Source organism: Alosa alosa, chromosome 9, assembly GCF_017589495.1.
Source record: "Alosa alosa isolate M-15738 ecotype Scorff River chromosome 9, AALO_Geno_1.1, whole genome shotgun sequence".
NCBI lineage: Eukaryota > Metazoa > Chordata > Actinopteri > Clupeiformes > Clupeidae > Alosa > Alosa alosa.
The window spans coordinates 3,897,607-3,917,699 of record NC_063197.1 but is presented as its reverse complement, the minus strand read 5'-3'; the positions used below and the strand labels follow the sequence as shown (position 1 = coordinate 3,917,699).

The following is a 20,093-nucleotide window of genomic DNA, read 5'->3' as shown; positions in this document are numbered from 1 at the left end:
CAGCTGCTGATAGCTATACTACCCCTGGTTATGTATTATGCAGTTACAGTCGCTCAACCAGGCTCAACATGTGTACACAGCCATGCAGCATGTCTCACTTCACACATGTACTGTACATTGTGTCCAATACAGTGGAGTTCAGTACCTGTGATATCAAAAGGTCCTGATTTACTGCTCTGTTAAGTCACACTGGTTGCAGATGTCAGCAGTAAATAATTGACTGTACATACATACATACATACATACATACATACATACATACATACATACATACATACCTTCTATTTATGGTGATGTTATCCCTACCCCCGATTAGCACTCTCTCAAGGAACAGATAAGATGTTGATGAGTTACTGTAAGGCCCCCTCACATAGGCTCTGACATAAGTGTGGAACACTCCTCTCTGGACATTTGATTCCATTGGTTTCAGTACAACTCTGCACACCAGCATCAAACTTTGCCACTCCTGTGGTGTCCACTATGATTCAGTTCAATGTTTTTCACTGTCATTCAGTAAAATTCACTGTGTATAGAATGCCTTTCACTTAAACATTCAGCGCTGATGTGCATGGCAAGTGACAGCACACTCATGTGGGCGCCTATATGTGGAGCGTTTTAAGCCCATCTCTGTCTGATGGAACAGGATGGTACCCAACCCCGTATTCTTGGTCAGACAGGCCAGAAATCCTTCTCTCCGTTTCCTCACAGAAATGTATGATTGTGATATTCCACTTTAATGAACTGGGATTGCACCAAGTGCATAGCAAGTCTCGACTCCCTCTGTGTGCTGTAGGCTACTGCTGGCAATTGGCAGCTCCCTGTGATTTGGAGATGCGTCATCATCGTGACCAGTGAGCTAGATGACAGTCCCACTGGGTCATTGCCTAGAAGGCCCCCTGCTGTGTTGATCTGTCTGGATTCGGGAGTGTTATTTCAGAACTAGTGAGAAGCTCTTCTTTAGAGGGACTCTCATTGTTGCATGCTGAGGGACTCCCAGAATTAAATGCAAACAAGCTCCTAGACAGCGTCTGGCTAAAAATAGTGCCACACTCTAGTTCTAGATACAACTGTGCCATACCCGGTCATTGTTTACTTACATGAAAGGAATCCAATGGTGATGCGTCTTGTCAAGCACATGGGATTTGTATGCATGGGACTCTCTTTTTTTCCTCTTTTCCTCCTAATGACCTGCGTCTTGTGTCCTCATTGTGACTGTCCCACTGAAAATAGTGACACACTTAAGTAGTGTGACTATTGCAAAGTACTCTGAACAACTGTGACTGAAACATATTGCATGTCAAAGTAATTAAGGATAACATCTGATTAGTTATTCACTAATGAAAACACCCTAAATGTACAGGATTCTCTGCTCTCTCTGAATGCTTACATAACTCCTGATCCTTCTCAATGTCTATACCCAGAGAGTGAGCCCAAACATTATACCTGTTTTCCTTGTCATTTAGGAAATGTTATTGATCAGATGTGAGCATGAATGCTCTACTGCACTTCTTTACAGTCCCTTTAACTCTTTTATCCTTCATCTCTCTCTCTCTCCCTCTTCTCCTCTGGCGTGCATCCAGACAGGGCAGACGGCTCTGATGCTGGCGGTCAGTCACGGTCGCACGGCAATGGTGCGCGTGCTGCTCCACTGTGGGGCCAACGTGAACGTGCAGGACCACGACGGCTCGACCGCGCTCATGTGTGCCTGCGAGCACGGCCATGCCGAGATTGCACGGGTGCTGCTCGAGCACCCCGACTGTGACACCAGTCTCAAAGACAAGGTAAAGGCAAAAAGACAAAACACAACCCCTAGGAAATAAAAAGAAACGGAACACATTGCCATCTGGTGGCCAACAGTAGTAAGTGCAACTTCAAACAGGATTGCTGTTGGGAAAGGATGAACACACACTGATATCCGGCTCCTGTTCGGTCCTGATGAAGAAAATGGCCGTAGTCTTTCAGAGCAGTGTCAGCCACATGACCGTGAGACTGGACAGGCATTAGCCCCTTGATTAATGACTTTCTGCGTAGTGAATCCCTTTGGATGAGATACACTATACTAATCCCTTTTAGAGTGTCAGACTTGCTGTTAGATCACAGAATTTGACCATTTCCTCTCCCCTTTCACCCTGCCTCAGCAACAGATAAATATTTGATCATGCATATGAACTAAAGCCTACCTGGCCTTACTGGTAATCATTCTGTATGTTATCCAAGCCAGAGTGTCCCACCATTAACAGTCTCTCTCCCTCTCTGTCTTTCTGTGTCCAGGATGGTCACACAGCTCTTTCAGTGGCCACTCAGGCTTCCCACATGGAAGTCGTTGACCTTCTGCAGGCCCACACAGGTGCCCAGGCCTCGCAGGCCGCGGCTCCCCACTGAACCAGGGGAACCTGGACGACATTCCTCCTCTCCAGGGAAACATCAAGGACAAAGGCTGCTTTCACCAACCAGCTGCCTTCCGTTGGCCTTCCATCCAGCAGGCCTCTGCAGACCTTCAGAGGACACGACTCACAACCTTACTGGTATTCCAGAGCCTTGGCCAACATTCCTTTGGGACTAATTAGAATCTGGCAGGTTGCCAATGCGAATCAGAATTCCTTATGCCAGGCAGAGGAGGCTCAGTGGCATGGGAACAGGGTCCTGGTTACTAAGAATTCCGAGGTCTTTCTGCTGCAAGACAAAAACAGAGGTGTTGAGGTGTCCTCTGAAGCACATATAGCTACTCTTCCAGCTCTTAATCTGGACCAAGCAGTGTCCACCGATTATGTTATTATTTCTCAACTGTTATTTTTTACCATTTACAATTGTTATATTTTTGTCAGATAAGCCATCACCAAGGCAATTTTATTATTGATCCACATTATTTATTTTGTATTGCACTTTGTTTATATTTAGTCTGTTCTGTTTAGCCCATTCTGATTACAACCTGATAAATGACTCACAAGTCTTCCAATATGAAGGTTTAGCAGTTGGGTAGCCAGGTAAGTTTCCTATCAATGAATGCATAGTCTAGTGAGCTGGACAAAGAGGATGAGCTAAAGCCAGTATAAGCTCTACAGGATGACAGGAGAATCCTCCAAGGCCATGATAGGTGCTCTCAAAAGACTCACTCAAAAGAGTGAAAGGTATTTGTATATGAGCCCTTTTATAAAAACAGGTATCCAACCAGTCTGGACAGCTCTTTCTTAATATTCCAGAGTCTTTTGGACCACAGTCCACTAAAGTGCAAGTTAATGGAAAAGGTGAAGGGCAGAAAGCAAATAGCAACGTAGCAAACAGGTTTCTTGACAAAGCCAAAAAAGCAATTTAACATGCCACTTGCCAGTCTCATATTCTGGTAAAAAGATCCATTTTAGAACATGCACGCACTGACACAAAGAATCCACTCCCTTGATTAAGTCTTAATCACATGGGTTACTTTATTTTCATAACTTCCACATTATGAGGGCAGACAACTCCGCTCCATGGGGCCTTTGGTGCTCTGGTATCCAACTCCAATATCAACAGAGCTCTCCAATTAGATTTCCAAGTGGAGGCCATGCAGAGTCTGTCTTAAGTCCAGTAAAATCATACGGGGCATCTGTGAATGTAGGCCATGACTCACAAATATTTGTGGGTGTGGATGTCTTTGTAGAGCAAAGTATGAATCCAGGACAAATAAATGTAGTTGTACTATATCAAGTACAGGGTTTTCTATACTATCAGTAGAATACATGGACAGCTAGCTTTAAGATGTACCATGACAATATGTTGTCCAGATGAGTATGAAGCCACTTTTGAAATGCCATCCTTATTCACACATTAATATACCCAATGCCATCCTTCTTCACACATTAATGTACCCAATGCATTTCACCCTCTCTCCTTCTCGCTGTCTCTCTTGCGATCCTTCTCATCACTACTCTTTCATCCTCATCTTCATCATTGCCCATCAGCTTTTCTGTATCACACCATACTGCCACTTCTGTCCTCTTCATCCCTTTATCTGAAGGGCAGCATTCTCACTCATCTGAAGGAAAACTAACAGAATCTCCACTCATGAGTTGTTCCACACACCATTTGCAGCACAACTTGCACAAGTTAATGAGTTGCACAGGCAGACAGGTTTGAGACGATGGCGACAAGAGTATATTTGAACAATAATTAATTGTAGAGACAAATATCTATTAAAAGGAGCAAAAGACTGTTTCCTCCTGCAAAGCCAAGACATTACAAAAGACTTAAAGAGCACATGATTAATATGCCTAAAAATGAAGTCATCACCCACAGCTATGTTTTCCTATGTTGAATGTCTTTATGACCCAAAACATCAATCCTATTGTTTAAATACCAGCAAAGTTATGTCTGGCTTTGGAAGAAGAAACACATACTGATGACAAATCACTATATCTCTATTGAAAAGTATTTATTTTAAAGTCTATATTTTCTAAATATATCTATATATGCATGGGACAAATGTTGGAATTTAACATGTATGAATTCAATTCTGGTCTGGTCTTCTAAATCATGTCTATGTAACAAAAAAAAAGATGTTCTCAAGAAGGGAGGAGGTTATAGTTGTTTGCTTGTTTTCTACTTTGGTTATCTTTATATATATGTTGTCTCTCCTCTGAGGCATTGATTGCAAGGTCAATTTCACTATGGCTCACTGGTTAACTAAAATATGGGAAAGTGCATTTTTCCTCTGGTTTCTTGGTCATGATAAAGTTGTGCATTACAGGGCTGAAACATTTCAACTGGATGTCCTCATGTACAAATCAGTACCCATTAATATTATTCCAAATATATTATGGACCTGTTGTATCCTAACCATTTACATAATAGAATTCTAAATAAACAGGAAACCTTGTTTGTCATGTTCTGTTTATTTTATATCAACATCAAGCAGCCATGAGCATGCAATGTAGACTTCACATTGCAGTGAACGCATATGGTACTATTGTACTCCATTCTGATTGAGGCATCACCTGTAACATTTCACACAGCTGGCATTCATCAAACACATAGGACAAAATTTCTCAACACAGTGTATTAGTCTAGTCGTGATCCCCATAGGCCCAATAGTAAACCCAGAAATGTTGAGTACCCTAAAGTTTTATTGCAGAAATGTCATCTATAGGCCTAGTGGGTGGAATTCAACTTGGTTGCCTAAAGTTGCACTTTGGACAATTTGCATAATTAGCATAAATAGGCAATTAAGGCAAGGCAGTACAGGTGAATACGGTAAAAAAATTAAATAATAGATATCACCATGAAACTTTCTGAGTTGATTACTTATGTTAAGATGAGAAAAAAATGTATTGCATGTTTTTTATAATTTAATGTTTACATATGCAAATGAGGCCCTATCTCATTAAAAATGCTCTAATTTGCATACACACAAAAGCAGATAGTGTGATAAAGCCAGGCTCAAAATAGTTTTTCCAAGGTAAACACGTGTACTTGGTTGGGTGAGTTGGTGAAAACCTTTAAGAAACTTGGTAAGGAGGCAGTGTTGACCTATGGACAGACAGATTAAGAAATGAAGTGTGCCATGCAAAACTAGAAAAGCACTCCGAGAGTGCAGACCTCCGCCAAGCAAAAACATAACCGCCTCCTGGATCCAGACGGTGATCCGGATCACTCCCAAACTTTTTGAGTTATCTTGTGAACAAACAGATGAACAGACAAACAAACAAACAGACAAACAAACCCTGATGAAAACATAACCTCCTTGGCGGAGGTAATAACTATATAACAGCATGCACACACAAACCCACAAGAACTATATACAATATGCAAAATAACCATATCCAGCATGCACACGTACACAAATGCACAATAACTATATACAAGAACTATATACAACATGCAAAATAACTATATACAGCATGCACATACACACAAACCCACAAGAACTATATACAATATGCAAAATAACTATATCCAGCATGCACACATACACAAATGCACAATAACTATATACAAGAACTATAACATGCAACGCGCGCGCACGCACACACACACACTGTAAACTATATAACTATATACAGTATGTACACACACACACACACACACACATATTTAACAACAACCACACAATCCCACTCAATAGCCTTCATCATTTCTTTCCTCATTCCCTTCAGTCTCATCATCTTCTTGATCTTTATTATTGTAGTGTGAATGGGTTGCAGCATCGGACCTCACCCCCTTCAAACTTGCAATAGTCAGTACAACTGACTGACTGCAACTGAGGCTCTCTCTGACCTGCAGCCTTCCACAACATGACCTGAAGATGAGCACGCAGTATGTGCAGCATCAGGTTGGCATCTGTTGGAGGAAGCTTTTGAAGCTTAGGAGGCTTTTTGTTGCGACTGTAAATCTGGTAGCGAGTGTTGTTCATCGACTTGGCCTTCTTCTGCCCATACAGTGCAACAAAGAACTCGGTCCCAGTATCTTTTAGGTCACTATGAGTGGCATCAGGTTCCCCAAGCACTGTATTGAGACCAGGAATGGTATTTCCTAGGAGTACTTTCAGCGCAGATGTCTTGCCCTTCCCATGGGATGTGACACTGCCTCCTATCCCTGTGGGAGGGGTAAGACATCTGCGCTGAAAGTACTCCTAGGAAATACCATTCCTGGTCTCAATGAACAACACTCGCTACCAGATTTACAGTCGCAGCAAAAAGCCTCCTAAGCTTAAAAAGCTTCCTCCAACAGATGACAACCTGATGTTGCACATACTGCATGCTCATCTTCAGGTCATGTTGTGGAAGGCTGCAGGTCAGAGAGAGCCTCCTGCAGAGGCCAGAGACATCACACAGTTTGGGTGGGAGGTTGATAGTGAAGGGGCTGTCATGTCCGCTCTTGCCATTCATGCAGTGGCTCCAGTAAATTTGCTTGATGTCACCAGCTGTAGCTGCAGCACATTGAAAGCCTGCAGCAAAGGAAACTGCAGCTGCCATGCTGCAAGTCTCAGTTGCACTGACTATTGCAAGTGTGAAGGGGGTGAGGTCCACTGCTGCAACCCATTCACACTACATTCAGATAAAGATCAAGAAGATGATGAGACTGAAGGGAATGAGGAAAGAAATGATGAAGATGGTGAAGGCTATTGAGTGGGATTGTGTGGTTGTTGTTAAATATGTGTGTGTGTGCATACTGTATATAGTTATATAGTTTACAGTGTGTGTGTGTGTGTGTGTGGCGAAGGCGGCATAAAAGTCTTGGCGACTTTGCATGTTGTATATAGTTCTTGTATACAGTTCTTGTGCATTTGTGTACGTGTGCATGCTGGATATAGTTATTTTGCATATTGTATAGTTCTTGTGGGTTTGTGTGTGTGCATGCTGTTATATAGCTATTACCTCCGCCAAGGAGGTTATGTTTTCATCGGGGTTTGTTTGTCTGTTTGTTTGTTTGTTTGTCTGTGTGTCTGTTCATCTGTTTGTTCGCAAGATAACTCAAAAAGTTTGGGAGTGATCTGGATCACAGTCTGGATCCAGGAGGCGGTTATGTTTTCACTTGGCGGAGGTCTGCACTCTCGGAGTGCTTTTCTAGTTTTGCATGGCACACTTCATTTCTTAATCTGTCTGTCCATAGGTCAACACTTCCTCCTTCCCAAGTTTCTTAAAGGTTTTCACCAACTCACCCAACCAAGTACACGTGTTTACCTTGAAAAAACAATTTTGAGCCTGGCTTTATCACACTATCTGCTTTTGTGTGTATGCAAATTAAAGCATTTTTAATGATAGGGCCTCATTTGCATATATGTAAACATTAAAATATAAAAAACATGCAATACATTTTTTTCTCATCTTAACATAAGTAATCAACTCAGAAAGTTTCATGGTGATATCTATTATTTAATTTTTTTACCCCATTCACTTGTACTGCCTCGCCTTAATTGCCTATTTATGCTAATTATGCAAATTGCCCAAAGTGCAACTTTAAGCAACCAAGTTGAATTCCACCCACTAGGCCTATAGATGACATTTCTGCAATAAAACTTTAGGGTACTCAACATTTCTGGGTTCATGAAATCACGACCTGACTATATGGTCTGTTTTATGAGAAGAAAATCTGTGAGGAGTGCTATTTCACACTGTGAGCATGTGTGTTGATTGGATAATTAATGTACACACTGCAACACACTGCCCCCCCCCCCAAGACGCCACAAGACTCATGTTTGATAATAGAGCAGACAACCACTCAATTACTTCAGTAGATAAGCCCATCACATGATTACAATGATTAGTTGGACAATGAAGAGAAATTGGCCAAACGTACAATGCCACAATGTAAGCTGGGCTCATGTCTCTTTTCAGAAATGTTTTCTATTTGTTTATGTATGAGGCATGCTACCTACCTTAATACACAACGTAAAATGAGTTAATTATAATCTGACACGCTGGCTTTAATGATGTTAACACTCTTATATAACATATAGACTACTTTGTTTGTAACACTCAAATCAATCGCACCTGTGGGTGTGTGAGGGGTGGAGAGACGTTTACAATGATGCGGGGGGAGGGATGTCCCTGAAAACGGATCAAACAGCAAATTGATCGCGCATGAGGTCGTGGTCTCCATGTCTAAAGTGTTATCACAAAAACTTTTTACATGAACGATGTGTTTACACACTGATTGAAGACATTTTTGGCTACCGGTACATTGTCTATACTCAATAGACCATCCTGTCGGGAGGTGGGCTGGAAAACAGATTTTTGGTATCCTTCAGAAGGACGACTTGAGGAGTTGCTGCTGTCGGTAAGGTTGACAGAGGCTGGTGCACCATGAAAACCGCCATCATCGAGAATATTGAAATGAAACTTTTCGCCTCATTTGGGTCATCTTTACATCACTGGACAAAAGAGGACACCAAACTTGTGCTGGTATGCTTATTTAATTTTGTTACAATTGAGGTTTCTTTTAGTTTCTTATGTAGGCTACAAGTTGATTTACCAAATGGGCTAGGCCTTCTTACACGTCGTTTGGGCTAGGCCTACGTACACGTCGCTTTATTAAACCAGTCAGAGTTGTCGGTCCTCACTGTGGAGAAAGACTAAGCTTTGTACAGAATTGATTTGGGCTCATGTGATTCATTGACTCAAGAACACTAATGATAAAGAGTAGGCTGCTAAAGGAATAAATATTCTACCTTTGTGCCACAAATATTTTAAAGTATCTGCTGGGTAGTGCAGTGATGGGATCTTTCATCTCTACAAGTAGAATATTAGATTAGATTTCCCTTACTTCTCTTACCTTCTGTCATTCTCTTATCCAGCTGTCATTCATGGAGCTTTTATCATTGCAAAACGGCTGATGAGGCTCTCTGGTCATATGCTGTGTCACTTTAGCCTTTTAACAACTGCCTTGTAATATCCTATTCATATTGCCTTAACAGTGGCCTTTTGCTTTAAATAAAAGGATGAAGTTGTTTTCAAACATGCAGTGTGTGTGTAGAACATGATATAATTTAAACTTGTGAATGTTCTGACATTGCACACATGCACAGTGGTTAAAGTGGGATTTGGCAGGTGAGGGAACCCTAAAATCCAGTGTTGGTTCAATGGGGAAAAATGACTCACCGTTGGACAACATATTGAGTATCGTGGTGTAGCAATAGTTTTCGGAGACCTCTGCACTCGAAAAATTAACTCCCCATTTATTTTAACAATATCATCGCATATCGTTGGTATGAAAATATTTATTATTAATTTATCTGAGGTGGCGGAACTGCGTTCCTCCCCGTTCCCCCCCCCCCCCCACACTTTAACCCCTGTATGCATAACCTGCAGCCTCATTATTTACTGTCACTTGTGGTATTTGTATTTTCGTCATCTTAGAGTCAAACAAAACCAGAAGTGCCTTGTAAGGGCAAAAAGGCTGAGGAGGCCTTGGATAAACCGGTGGGAAAAGATGCCCCAGCAGTGATGTATGTGGAGGGAGAAGGTAGCCCACCAGTAAATGAGACAGACCTGCCTGCTGAGGCCATCGAGATTGAAATGGAGGTCTTGCACCCCTATAAGGATGACATTATGGGTATTGAATCTGGAGACCCCTCAGTTTTGTCCCCTGTAAGTCTACCATTCAATTTTCAAAAGCTGATTGTTCTGCTATAGATAGGGTGGAGTAACCTACTCAGAACTAGTAGGACTACAGCAAAAGTAGTATAAATGACATCATGCCTGTTGGACTATTCAACTACAAAAGCCACATCCAATTTACTCAAACCAAATTGTCTCTAGTAACTAGCACAACTCTTTTCAGCTATTTGTATCATTGGAATGTTTTCCACTTCTGTTTGTTGTTTAATCTCAACATTATAATTCATGAATGTTATTTTAAGGATCCAGAGAAACCCTTGACACCCTGGGATTGCAAATCAAACAAACCCAAATGGCGAAGGATGGAGGTGAAGAGTATTGGCTTGGTGGTGAAGGACGTCATCTGCCTCCCCTATGGAACATATCTTAAGCAGGATGACCTATACAATGTTCCTAGTAACAAGGAGAGGGAAATTCTTGCCTCCATGGGGCTTATAGCGAGAATAACAATTGATTCCTCTTGGCTAAATGAAGAGATGGAGGGCCGCCTGGCTTCAATTTTCAAGCACCGATTCTGTAGGAGCCGTGCAGAAAGATTCCTGTTTACATATTTAACGGTAACAAATATTTCTCATATTTGCCCTTGTATAATTGGTCATTTAAGAGTAAGACCTATTGCATATTATTACAGCAGTTTTGCCTTGCCATGCTAGTGAACCAGTCATTGTTTGTAGCATTAATCAGTGGGGTCTTCTAACAAATAGGCTACATCTCTAATGTAAGCTGTACTGTTGCAAGTGTTGGCTAAATGGGTAAAATAAATGAATGACAAAACTTTTTTTTCTCTTTTTTAGTGTTTTCAGGGTTCCCATGTGCTTCTTGATCCAAAAGTTCCATGTCAATCTTATACTGCGCAGGATGTTCTCAGGATTTGTGAAAATGGCTCTCTTTACATCCTGAGTCATCATCATATTGTAACAGACACAGTGGTAAGTTGAATGTTGAGTTGATACGGCCATCACTGAGATTAGGCCATTAGCTCTGGCATCATCATTCTCTGATATGGGACAGGCCTCTGTGATGATGCAGAGGAGCACTTGAGCATTAAAGCACTTTAGATCATGTTTGTATTGAATGACCTGGACAGCGTATATTCTTCTAAAAGAAGTACAAACAACTGAGCTCTCGTTGAAAAGACAGATGTGTTAGCATTGCTTCCGACAGGACTTGTTAAAAGTTTACTTAAACATGAGTTTAATTTATCCATTTGTAAAGCCCCTAGGTAATTGAAAGCAGATCTGCAGGATCCAGATCTCAACTGAGAATTGACTTTGTGTTAGCCAGGCTAGTTTACATATGAATTGTTAATTATTTCATAATTATTTTTCATTACAGGAAGACAAGTTCTCCGACCCTTTGAAAGCCTGTTGATTTTCACCGCTGTTTTCATCTGTGGAACCTAATGTAACAAAGCAGCTGAGGACTCATGGGCTACAGCGCATCCATTTCTCTCTCAGGGACAAGCTACTGCTATTTAGAATCGCATGATGGGTGGGTTGCAACACAATTATGAGATGTTACTTTTAAAACAATATGGGGTCTCAACATTTTTGATTAACCTAAATTATTGTATGAAATAAAGTTTTTATTAGTAAATATTTTCTTGCCTCTAAATAGTGTTTTGAAGGCATTGTGTTAAATTCAGTCTGATGCATGCAGTTAATTTGTAATGTCAGTTAGCTTATCACACAATACTTGCTTTTATGGAGACACATTCCCACATAATTTATATGTGGAATAATTGCAGAACAGACAACACTTTGTGTGCCATCATCTCATTATAATCTGGTCATACTTAATCCCCACACTGCATTGGTAACAGATGTTGACTTGTATGTAGGCCCGCTGGTTAAAATGATAGACTGTTAGACATATTCAGAAAGATCCAATATTGTAGAATATAACCACTATGGCTGGTTAATGTTGGTACCAATGACCTCAGATTGCCAGGGTTTGTGGAACCAGTGGGGTATACTATGAAGCTAGATTAGTGGGTTAGCGAAGTATGTTGCGTTCAAAGACCGGGTATGCTGTGACACGAAAGTGGCTCTGTTTTAGCGTCGCTGTATCACCATGGTGTCTTATGCTGCCAACCAAACCTGGTCGGGAGGAGGTTATCAGCCAAGACTTTCGGGTTAGATCAGCTACTTAAAGCACTAAGCACAGCTTCGCCCCTCCTTTGACAATGGTGTCACCTTCTGTGGGTATTCCCTTGGACCTCAGAGCCTGCATCGTAGGCCTACAGGGGTCTTTCCGGAGACGGCGTCTTTCGGGACAGATCCAATCTCTTGGCATTGCCTAAGAATATTCTTTATTCTTTTTGTTTTGTTTGTAGGTGGATTTTTAATATAATTTTTAGGTGTCTTCTATGAAGGAAGTGTTTCAATTAATCTTTTTTTTTTAGAATAAATACAATATAGACAGATACATTTGTTCATCTTTATTGCAGATCATATTTTTTTTGCATTCGGTCAGTCTGGCTTAACCAAAGAAAATCTAGGTAATAAACATAATAGCCTAACCTCTTGAGGAGCTGAATCTCTAACTTGAGCTTTTTTTTATCTCCAGAATTTTCTTTTCGTTATACAATTTAAGGTTTTGCTTAAACAGCGCCCTTACATTGTCTTTTCCAACCTATAGAAATGATGGGTTAACCCATAGTCTATGGGTTAAAACGTATTATGGTCAAAGCCTTGTGGCGCACCTTACAAAAGTAAAATAAAAACCTTGTCTGTCCCACGAGAAGGCCTTGTGGAGGACTCCTCTATCGTCTCATCCCTCTGTAGAATTAATGATCAAAAGGAAGAGCCGTGTGAAACAGTTACATGCAGTTACAGCACTGCTCGGTTGAGTTTCCCATTGTGATGGCTCTTTAGAAAGTGCAAAGGTGGCACAACCTTCGACGCACATTAACCTTGGATAGTCGAGTGCTGTAGCGTCCATTATCCCTTACACAACCAACAGCTCTGTCAGTGACACAATAGGCATTTTTTATTCTGCAAATTCATATTATAGGTGTAAGAATTGTTGAGAAAAATCACAGTCACCATGGACTCGCAGGCCGACAGAGTCTCGTCATCGTTTATTTCCTGAAAGAATCAGGGAAATAATATTATAGGCCATTCTTTCCAAAATTCTGCCAACATTTAGAAGAATACATGACACTTTGCTTTGACAGTTAGGCTACCTCTTTTTGGAGAGTGAATATATCCACTGTTGGCTGCTCCCTTAACACCATGTCGGTAGCCTACCTTCAACTTAAAATTACACAAATTAATTTACACTTACTCATCACTCACATTTGATAAACAAGACAGTTATGTATGTTCATTGCCAATACATGAATACATACCCATTACAAACGCATCGGTTGATAATGAGGCAGTGGGGTCAGGTGACATCCCCCCCATCCACTCGGGCCATCATCGGCCGCCCTTCATTATTAGCAAGGGGCAGCTCCTCCGAAACAGTGAAGGGCGGTGGAGCTGACCCCCTCCAAGTGGTGTTGCTAAAGTTTTTTTTTTAATTTGCTACAGGTAATCAATATCAGATTAAAGGTTAGAGCCTAGCCTATTGCAAATCATAGGCTACCACACTGAATTTTTTTTTTTGCTTATTTCTGACTTGAACCCATGTTTTCAAGGCCGTTTTTGCACCACATCTAGAATGGGGTAAAAAGCAACGCATACTAAATGATGGACAGGCAAGAAATGAACCCCGGCATTCGAGGAGCATACTCCACTACGCCACCGCCTCTCCCTCACAGCTGAAAACATATGCTTTATAGTTTATGATATTCTGTTATCAAAGTCACCATATGCTGTTCCTCTACCTCGTTGGATATAGGTAGAGGCTGTTGCACAAGAACTGACCAGGAGGCCAGCTCAGGACTAGCCTTACATTAGGGCCTGTGAACGTTATTGCTCTTCATGCAAACACAACCAAGAATTGTGTTACAGCCATCAGAGCTGACTGCCTCTTTGTAAACAGATGAGAGACCATAGATGTGAGGCTGAGCTCCTCAATAGTGTTTGCCCTGTATATAGGCTCCCATCCCCATCTCCGTAGAGAGAAAGAGGCGAAGGAGAGGGGAAATGGAATGACTCATGTTATTATGCTTTTTATGATTTTCACATCTAGAATACCCAGGCCACATTGAATCATTTTGTCTTGATAATGATCTGTGCAGCATTTTAACAATTCAATTTGTGTGCTTGGGTCTGCATAATTAGTTTAATAATTCACACAACAGTGTCTGTAGCACACCAGAGTTTGGCATTCTTGTGACTGGGCTATGTTATTCTAAACCACATCTGATAATTTAGAAGCAATAATTAAGTCTCCACATGAATTCATATGATTTGCAGTTGTCTAATGCAGAGCTACTGTAACAGATAGGGACAGGCTATTCAAATGAATGAATGAAAAGGCAAAAGTATAATCAAATTTTAGATTTTATTTATCATAACTATTTTAATTTATACCACTGATTAATATGAATGATATCAGCAATAAGCATTTCAAGTAGAAATGGCAACAGCAATGATTAGTGCTGTGAAATTCTGGTAAATATGACTTTTCCAATGAGCCAATATGACTTCTCCTCCAAAGTGTGGGCTTATCACAGATTGTAGAAAACAAGTCTTGTCCTCCTGTTAGTCTAATTCAAGTATCGGCAGGTGTAATTAGTCCAGTGGTGTATGTGCTCTGTGGCTTCAAATGTTATTTTCCTTCCATTATTAAGAGACAATGTTGTGTTCTCTGTCTGAAGCTTAATTTCGGCTTGTACATCCATTGAAAGAGGACAGATCATTGTCACATTTGTATCTCCTTCAGGAAGTCTTAAGTTTGTTCACATCTGCAGTGTAAAAATAAATATTATTTCTTTGTTGTTCAAAAATAATAACATAGCTTTATTGTGGCAAAATTAAATGGAATTTATTAGGCAATCTGAATGTATAGAATATTCTTTACCAACCTACTACCAATACAGGCACTGGATCACTTTGCTCTGATCTTATGTAGTCCTTCCACACAGGCTCATATGTGCAGGTTAAGTTGATTGGGTTGTATGGGGAAGTCTCTTGCCACACCAATGTGATTACATGCAGATAAATACAAGTGCTTTCAGTTGAAAGCATCTCGGTACTCACCCCATACTATTACTGCTTTTGTGTCACTAGGAATGGACACAGCTTTGCAGCTCATAGTTACACCACAAAGAGGTCCGGGTCCCAGGCCGTCTACGTCTCAGCACTTCCTGGGCAGACAGATGGAACTCACAAGTGTAACTGTGAGTTTGCACTTACATGAGTGGACGACAATTACCCCTTCCTATGAAGATGACAGAATCCTCCTGTGTAGGCAATAGGCACTCAACACAGAACATGTACAGTACCTATAACAAAACTCAGCCTATTAAAACCATGTTAACCTTATTTAAGATATTTAGGATGAGGGCCAACCCTCCCAATTACGCACTGAGTCACCGGGGGCTATATCAGAAGGATCCACCCTGATCCATGGCTTATCTGTAAAATAGATGTAAAAAGCAGTCGTGTCATAGAGCAGTCTTTAGAAAACATTTCAATTCTAAATCTCATCTGTAAAAGACGGGATACATACTGCTCCAAGTTGACCTTCCAACAACTCCATAATCTGTGATAAATTTCCATATAAAAACAACCTCAATGTTAAACATGTTTTATCTTATGTCATATGGCACTGAAACTACTAAACTGATATTTTTTGAAAGTGAATCAATGGCAGCTAATGCGAGGTGAAGACACAGTACATTCAAGGCATATTCAATTACATTATGTTACATTCACAATATTTTTAACTGCTCTACAGTAAAGTGCTTAAGAAGACAGAGGGCATGCTTTTGATACTATGTTCCATCATAAACCACATCTACTCAGAAGTGTTGTGTTGTGTTGTGTTGAGGATGTGTTGATTTGCACCTTATTTGTTGTGAGTTTCATGAAGGTTTAACAGATACTACATTATTCTAATCAATTTATGCAGAAAGACACATTGCCCTTTTCATACTCAAACAATCCAGAAAAATAAATAATCTTCCAAAAGTGATCAATTTCAATCCCATGCGTTGTTCAGCTGCACGTGTGGCTCGCTTGACTTTCCAATGACGTATGCAGTGTGTTGAATTCTGACCTTTACTTGTGAAAACGACCCTCTGGGGGGCCAGCCATGTTTGTTTAACAGATGTCCACAAAATCAACTAAAGAAACATGTTTGCACTCAAAACCAAGACATATGATAGGGATTGGATACATTTCATTGACACTTGGGCAGTGCAGGACACCAATAAGTTGTATACTACACTGTACAGAAAACCTATACTGACAAAAATAGCTTTTTGCATGCGTCTAGTTTCCACCCAGAGCCCAGTGGGGCGAAAGGGAGTATACTCAAAGTCACCATGAGAAGCAGTGGGCAGTTACATACTGGGAAGATACCACATAAAGAGGGGGATGAGAGCTGTGTGTGTGTGTACGTGTGTGTGTGAGTGTGAGTGTGTGAGAGAGAGACTGAGAGTCTACATGTGTGCATATATTCATACTTATGTAAAGGATCATTGTAACCAATCACATTGCTGTATCTGATATAGGCGGGCCAGAGGCAAGCTAAACAGATGACGGCAGCGCTGCAACGAATCAGTGAGTAAACATTGGTCATAGTGTTATCCAATTGCGTCGAAGTCCGGAATCAGTCATAAACATTGGTCGTAGTGTTATCCAATAGCGTGCAGTGAGATTTTCAAATGCATGCTTGGTGCCGCCCCTCGAGTTGGGCCATTTTCATTATTCGTGGCCAGACCCTTAATCTTTCTAGATTAACAGGGTCTGGATTTTCCAGGCTACAGGAAGCGACCGAGGGAAACAGAGACATGTGAGTACCTGTACAAACACTGGATGTACACTGTTTCTTCACAATTATTGAGTTAAACACACAAATTGGTGTCTCGTAAGGATCCTGTTTGTGTTGCACAGCACTTGTAATGACATTTTGAGTCTGTTAAGAGGCACAAACACTGTCGGAAATCTGCCCCCCATAGCCTAGCTTTGTAGCTCCCTGGTTGTGCTTGTCACTAGCATATCAACTAGATCTATGTAGCACCTATTTTTCTATTTATCATTTGTCTACCGACAATACAGTACCGACAGTCACAGAAGATGATATGGCACACACTGCATGTAACAGATGGGCAAGTTCTTTTCACGTAGCACAATGATTGTCCATTGGAGACTGGTGTTTTGTTGATAATGTTGACAGCGCAAAAGGACATTATGATGAAGTCAACCTCTACAGGCTGTCCTCAAGAAAATAATCACAGCTTGCAGAACAGGCATAAATTGCAGAGGAACACAAAGAAAAGCATGATGAATATTGGAATATACTTCAGAATGATGATAAACAAAATAAACTTGTTTGAATCAGATGTCCAGCATGATTTCCATGGTGATTTTGTGGGGCTGCAAGGGTGCACAAATGTAGGACTGATGATATAGATGTCAATATGGATGCAAGCTTGTAACCCAAAAGCTGAATGAAAGGAAGAATCTCAAGGTGACATTATGTGAAAATGTAAAGAATGGAATTTCACTAATAAAGTGAAAAGAGAAGTGAAGTGAGAAGTGAGGTCCGCTCTAGCGGTATACTCTTTGTATATTTTTTAAACTCTATTTTAGTATAGGCTATTCTAATTAAGTAGGTAAATTACAAGTTTTGGCTACATTGAGTGTGCTAAATGCCCCAAGGTCTGCTGTCCCTCTACCATCTTTCCATCCCCTCCACAACCTTCCCATCTCAGTGGCCAGGAGATCTTGGATGAGTACAGATGGGATCAGGTCAAGGTCTGCTGCGTGGGGTAAGGCAAGTGCTGTGAGGCAAGGAAAAAAATTGAAAACATAATGTATCAAGATATTCATCACATAATTTAAAAAAAACAACACTGCTACAGAAGAGAAAGAGTGAGATATTACCCTCCCTAAATTAAACAAAGAAAAGCTAATCATATTTCTGACTCACTTGTGTATGGGGGATGTGATGCAGCTATGTTCTCAGGCTCTCTGAGCCCCTCTGGTGCAACGGTGTTCACCTTCACTATAAAATTCACAAGGTGTGAAAAATAAACAAGTTACAATCAGTCCTGTATGGTAAGGAAACATTCACCATATGGATTTAAAAAAAAAGAAAATCTGATAATGGCTTCTGGTTTTCATCTACAGTATTCCAGAGAACCAGTATCTTTCTCATTACTGACTTACTCAGGGCAAAGGGGTTCCCGTATAGACCAGGGTCAGATACCAGCTGTCCAAGTCCAGGTTCTCCTCTCCTGACCGTACCTCAGGCCTGTGGTCCTCCATGCAGAGATGTGGGTCAGTCAGGCAGCTCTCACTCCAGCCTGATAAACAGAAGATCCCACAGGAGTGAGCAAATGTAGCCTTGAACTCTGTTTCCAGTGTGGTTTCACTGTGGGTGGTGTACACTAACAAAATTTACTGTCATAGGCATATAACTGAAACATTTATCACGGACTTACTCAGCGCGAAGGGGTCCCTGTTGACCAGAGTCTGCTCCAGGCTGACCACCCTCTCTGCCTTCCTGAACCTCCCCAACGCAACGGTGTTCACCTTCACTATAAAATTCACAATAATTGTTGTTGTTTGTAAAATCCCCCACATGACTTGTCTTTGTGTATTACTAACGCAACTCCAGCACCTGGGCTACTGGACAGCTCCTGGCCAGCCACCCAGACAAAACAAAAGCAAACGCCCCACGGTTAGGGGGAGGCGAAGAGGTGGAACCTCGGATGGACCCATCAACTGGCATCAGGGCTCCTCACTGGAACTAGAAAAGAACCTTGGCGGGTAAAAGATAAGATCAAACTGATTTGTGATTGTTCCATCCACAGATTTGGACCATGTTCAGTTTTGCATTTTATTCAATAGTATTTGGTTAGAAGACTTAGACTGTCATACAGACATATGAATTAGAGATGCGCGGATGGTCTATTATTTTAACCGTAACTGCATAGCAAAACTTATCATCCATCCGCCATCCATCCGCACCAACGTTTTTTGACCAATTTTCAAAACCGCACCCGCCCGCCATCCGCTGGTTGTTATTGGTGATGCGGCGCTGCTGACGTGAGGCTAGAAAGCGCTTGCCTGTTCTAGGAAGACTGATCCAATGCAGCAAATATATTAAAAGGATAAAGTCCTACGTTGGCTATAGCCTATCCCCAGAATATCAGCAGCAAACTCAGTCTCTGTCTGGCAAACCAGTCTCCAAATAAAACGCACATCGGCCTGCCCACAATTGTGTTATTATAATAAAAAACGCAATGTGGCACATAATTTCAACATGCTGCTATTTAGCCTACTAATTAATGCCTATTGTACTTTATTTTTTGCAAAAAGAAAGAAATCCTTAATAAAATAACAAGTAATTCACATTATAGGCTACTTTACGCACTGTCATGTCAGGGTAACAAGCCTGTTCTGAAGACGCCCATTCATTTTGACTGCATGAAGAGAGCGCGTCTTTTTCAGACAGACAGCGCAGTTCATTTTATACCAGCAGGCCGATGGACAAACTATAGCGCCTTGATATTAAAGAAACGGCGACTATTAATTCCGAAAGTCCACCGCACAACAGTGCAACGTGCATGTTCACATTTTTAGTAACAACCTCCAAACTTGCTTGCTTGACTTACACATCTAAGTTTTCCGACTATTTTTCTTACCTTCTTTTTTCCGCTGTGGATGTTATTGAGCTTGTAGAAGTTTTAGCTCTTACGTTCTGAACATCTCGCACTGCCGTTGCCCGATGTAATTTCTGAGTCATATCACTCCATACTCTGTGTCTCTTTTAAATGCCTATATTCCCTGAATGGTAGGCTACAATGACCGTCTCATCTACGAGATGTTTAGGCCTCCTCCAATACTGGCAGCTAGGCTCATAGGTTGCAGATTT

General features: G+C 41.1%; 2 protein-coding genes and 1 long non-coding RNA gene across 3 annotated transcripts in view; 2 read left to right on the top strand and 1 right to left on the bottom strand.

The window, feature by feature from the left end:
* The window catches only part of kank4 (KN motif and ankyrin repeat domains 4), a 50,574-nt gene extending 45,715 nt beyond the window's left edge, over window positions 1-4,859 (top strand). Inside the window, 2 exon segments of the mRNA XM_048252286.1 lie at window positions 1,581-1,781; window positions 2,272-4,859. Of these exon segments, the coding sequence (XP_048108243.1) occupies window positions 1,581-1,781; window positions 2,272-2,382 (312 nt within the window). The 3' untranslated portion in view covers window positions 2,383-4,859.
* Window positions 4,860-8,295: 3,436 nt separating this feature from the next.
* On the top strand, window positions 8,296-11,687 carry LOC125301023. Its single transcript, XM_048253263.1, has 5 exons — window positions 8,296-8,876; window positions 9,831-10,061; window positions 10,334-10,648; window positions 10,886-11,020; window positions 11,427-11,687. Exons 1-5 carry the CDS (start codon window positions 8,778-8,780, stop codon window positions 11,460-11,462), a joined length of 816 nt encoding a protein of 271 aa, XP_048109220.1. The 5' UTR covers window positions 8,296-8,777; the 3' UTR covers window positions 11,463-11,687.
* Window positions 11,688-16,915: 5,228 nt separating this feature from the next.
* On the bottom strand, window positions 16,916-19,988 carry LOC125301035. Its single transcript, XR_007194659.1, has 5 exons — window positions 19,864-19,988; window positions 18,658-18,753; window positions 18,383-18,519; window positions 18,144-18,218; window positions 16,916-17,994 (listed from the first exon to the last, which is right to left on the bottom strand). It is a non-coding gene; the product is annotated as an uncharacterized LOC125301035 (long non-coding RNA).
* Window positions 19,989-20,093: the final 105 nt, after the last annotated feature.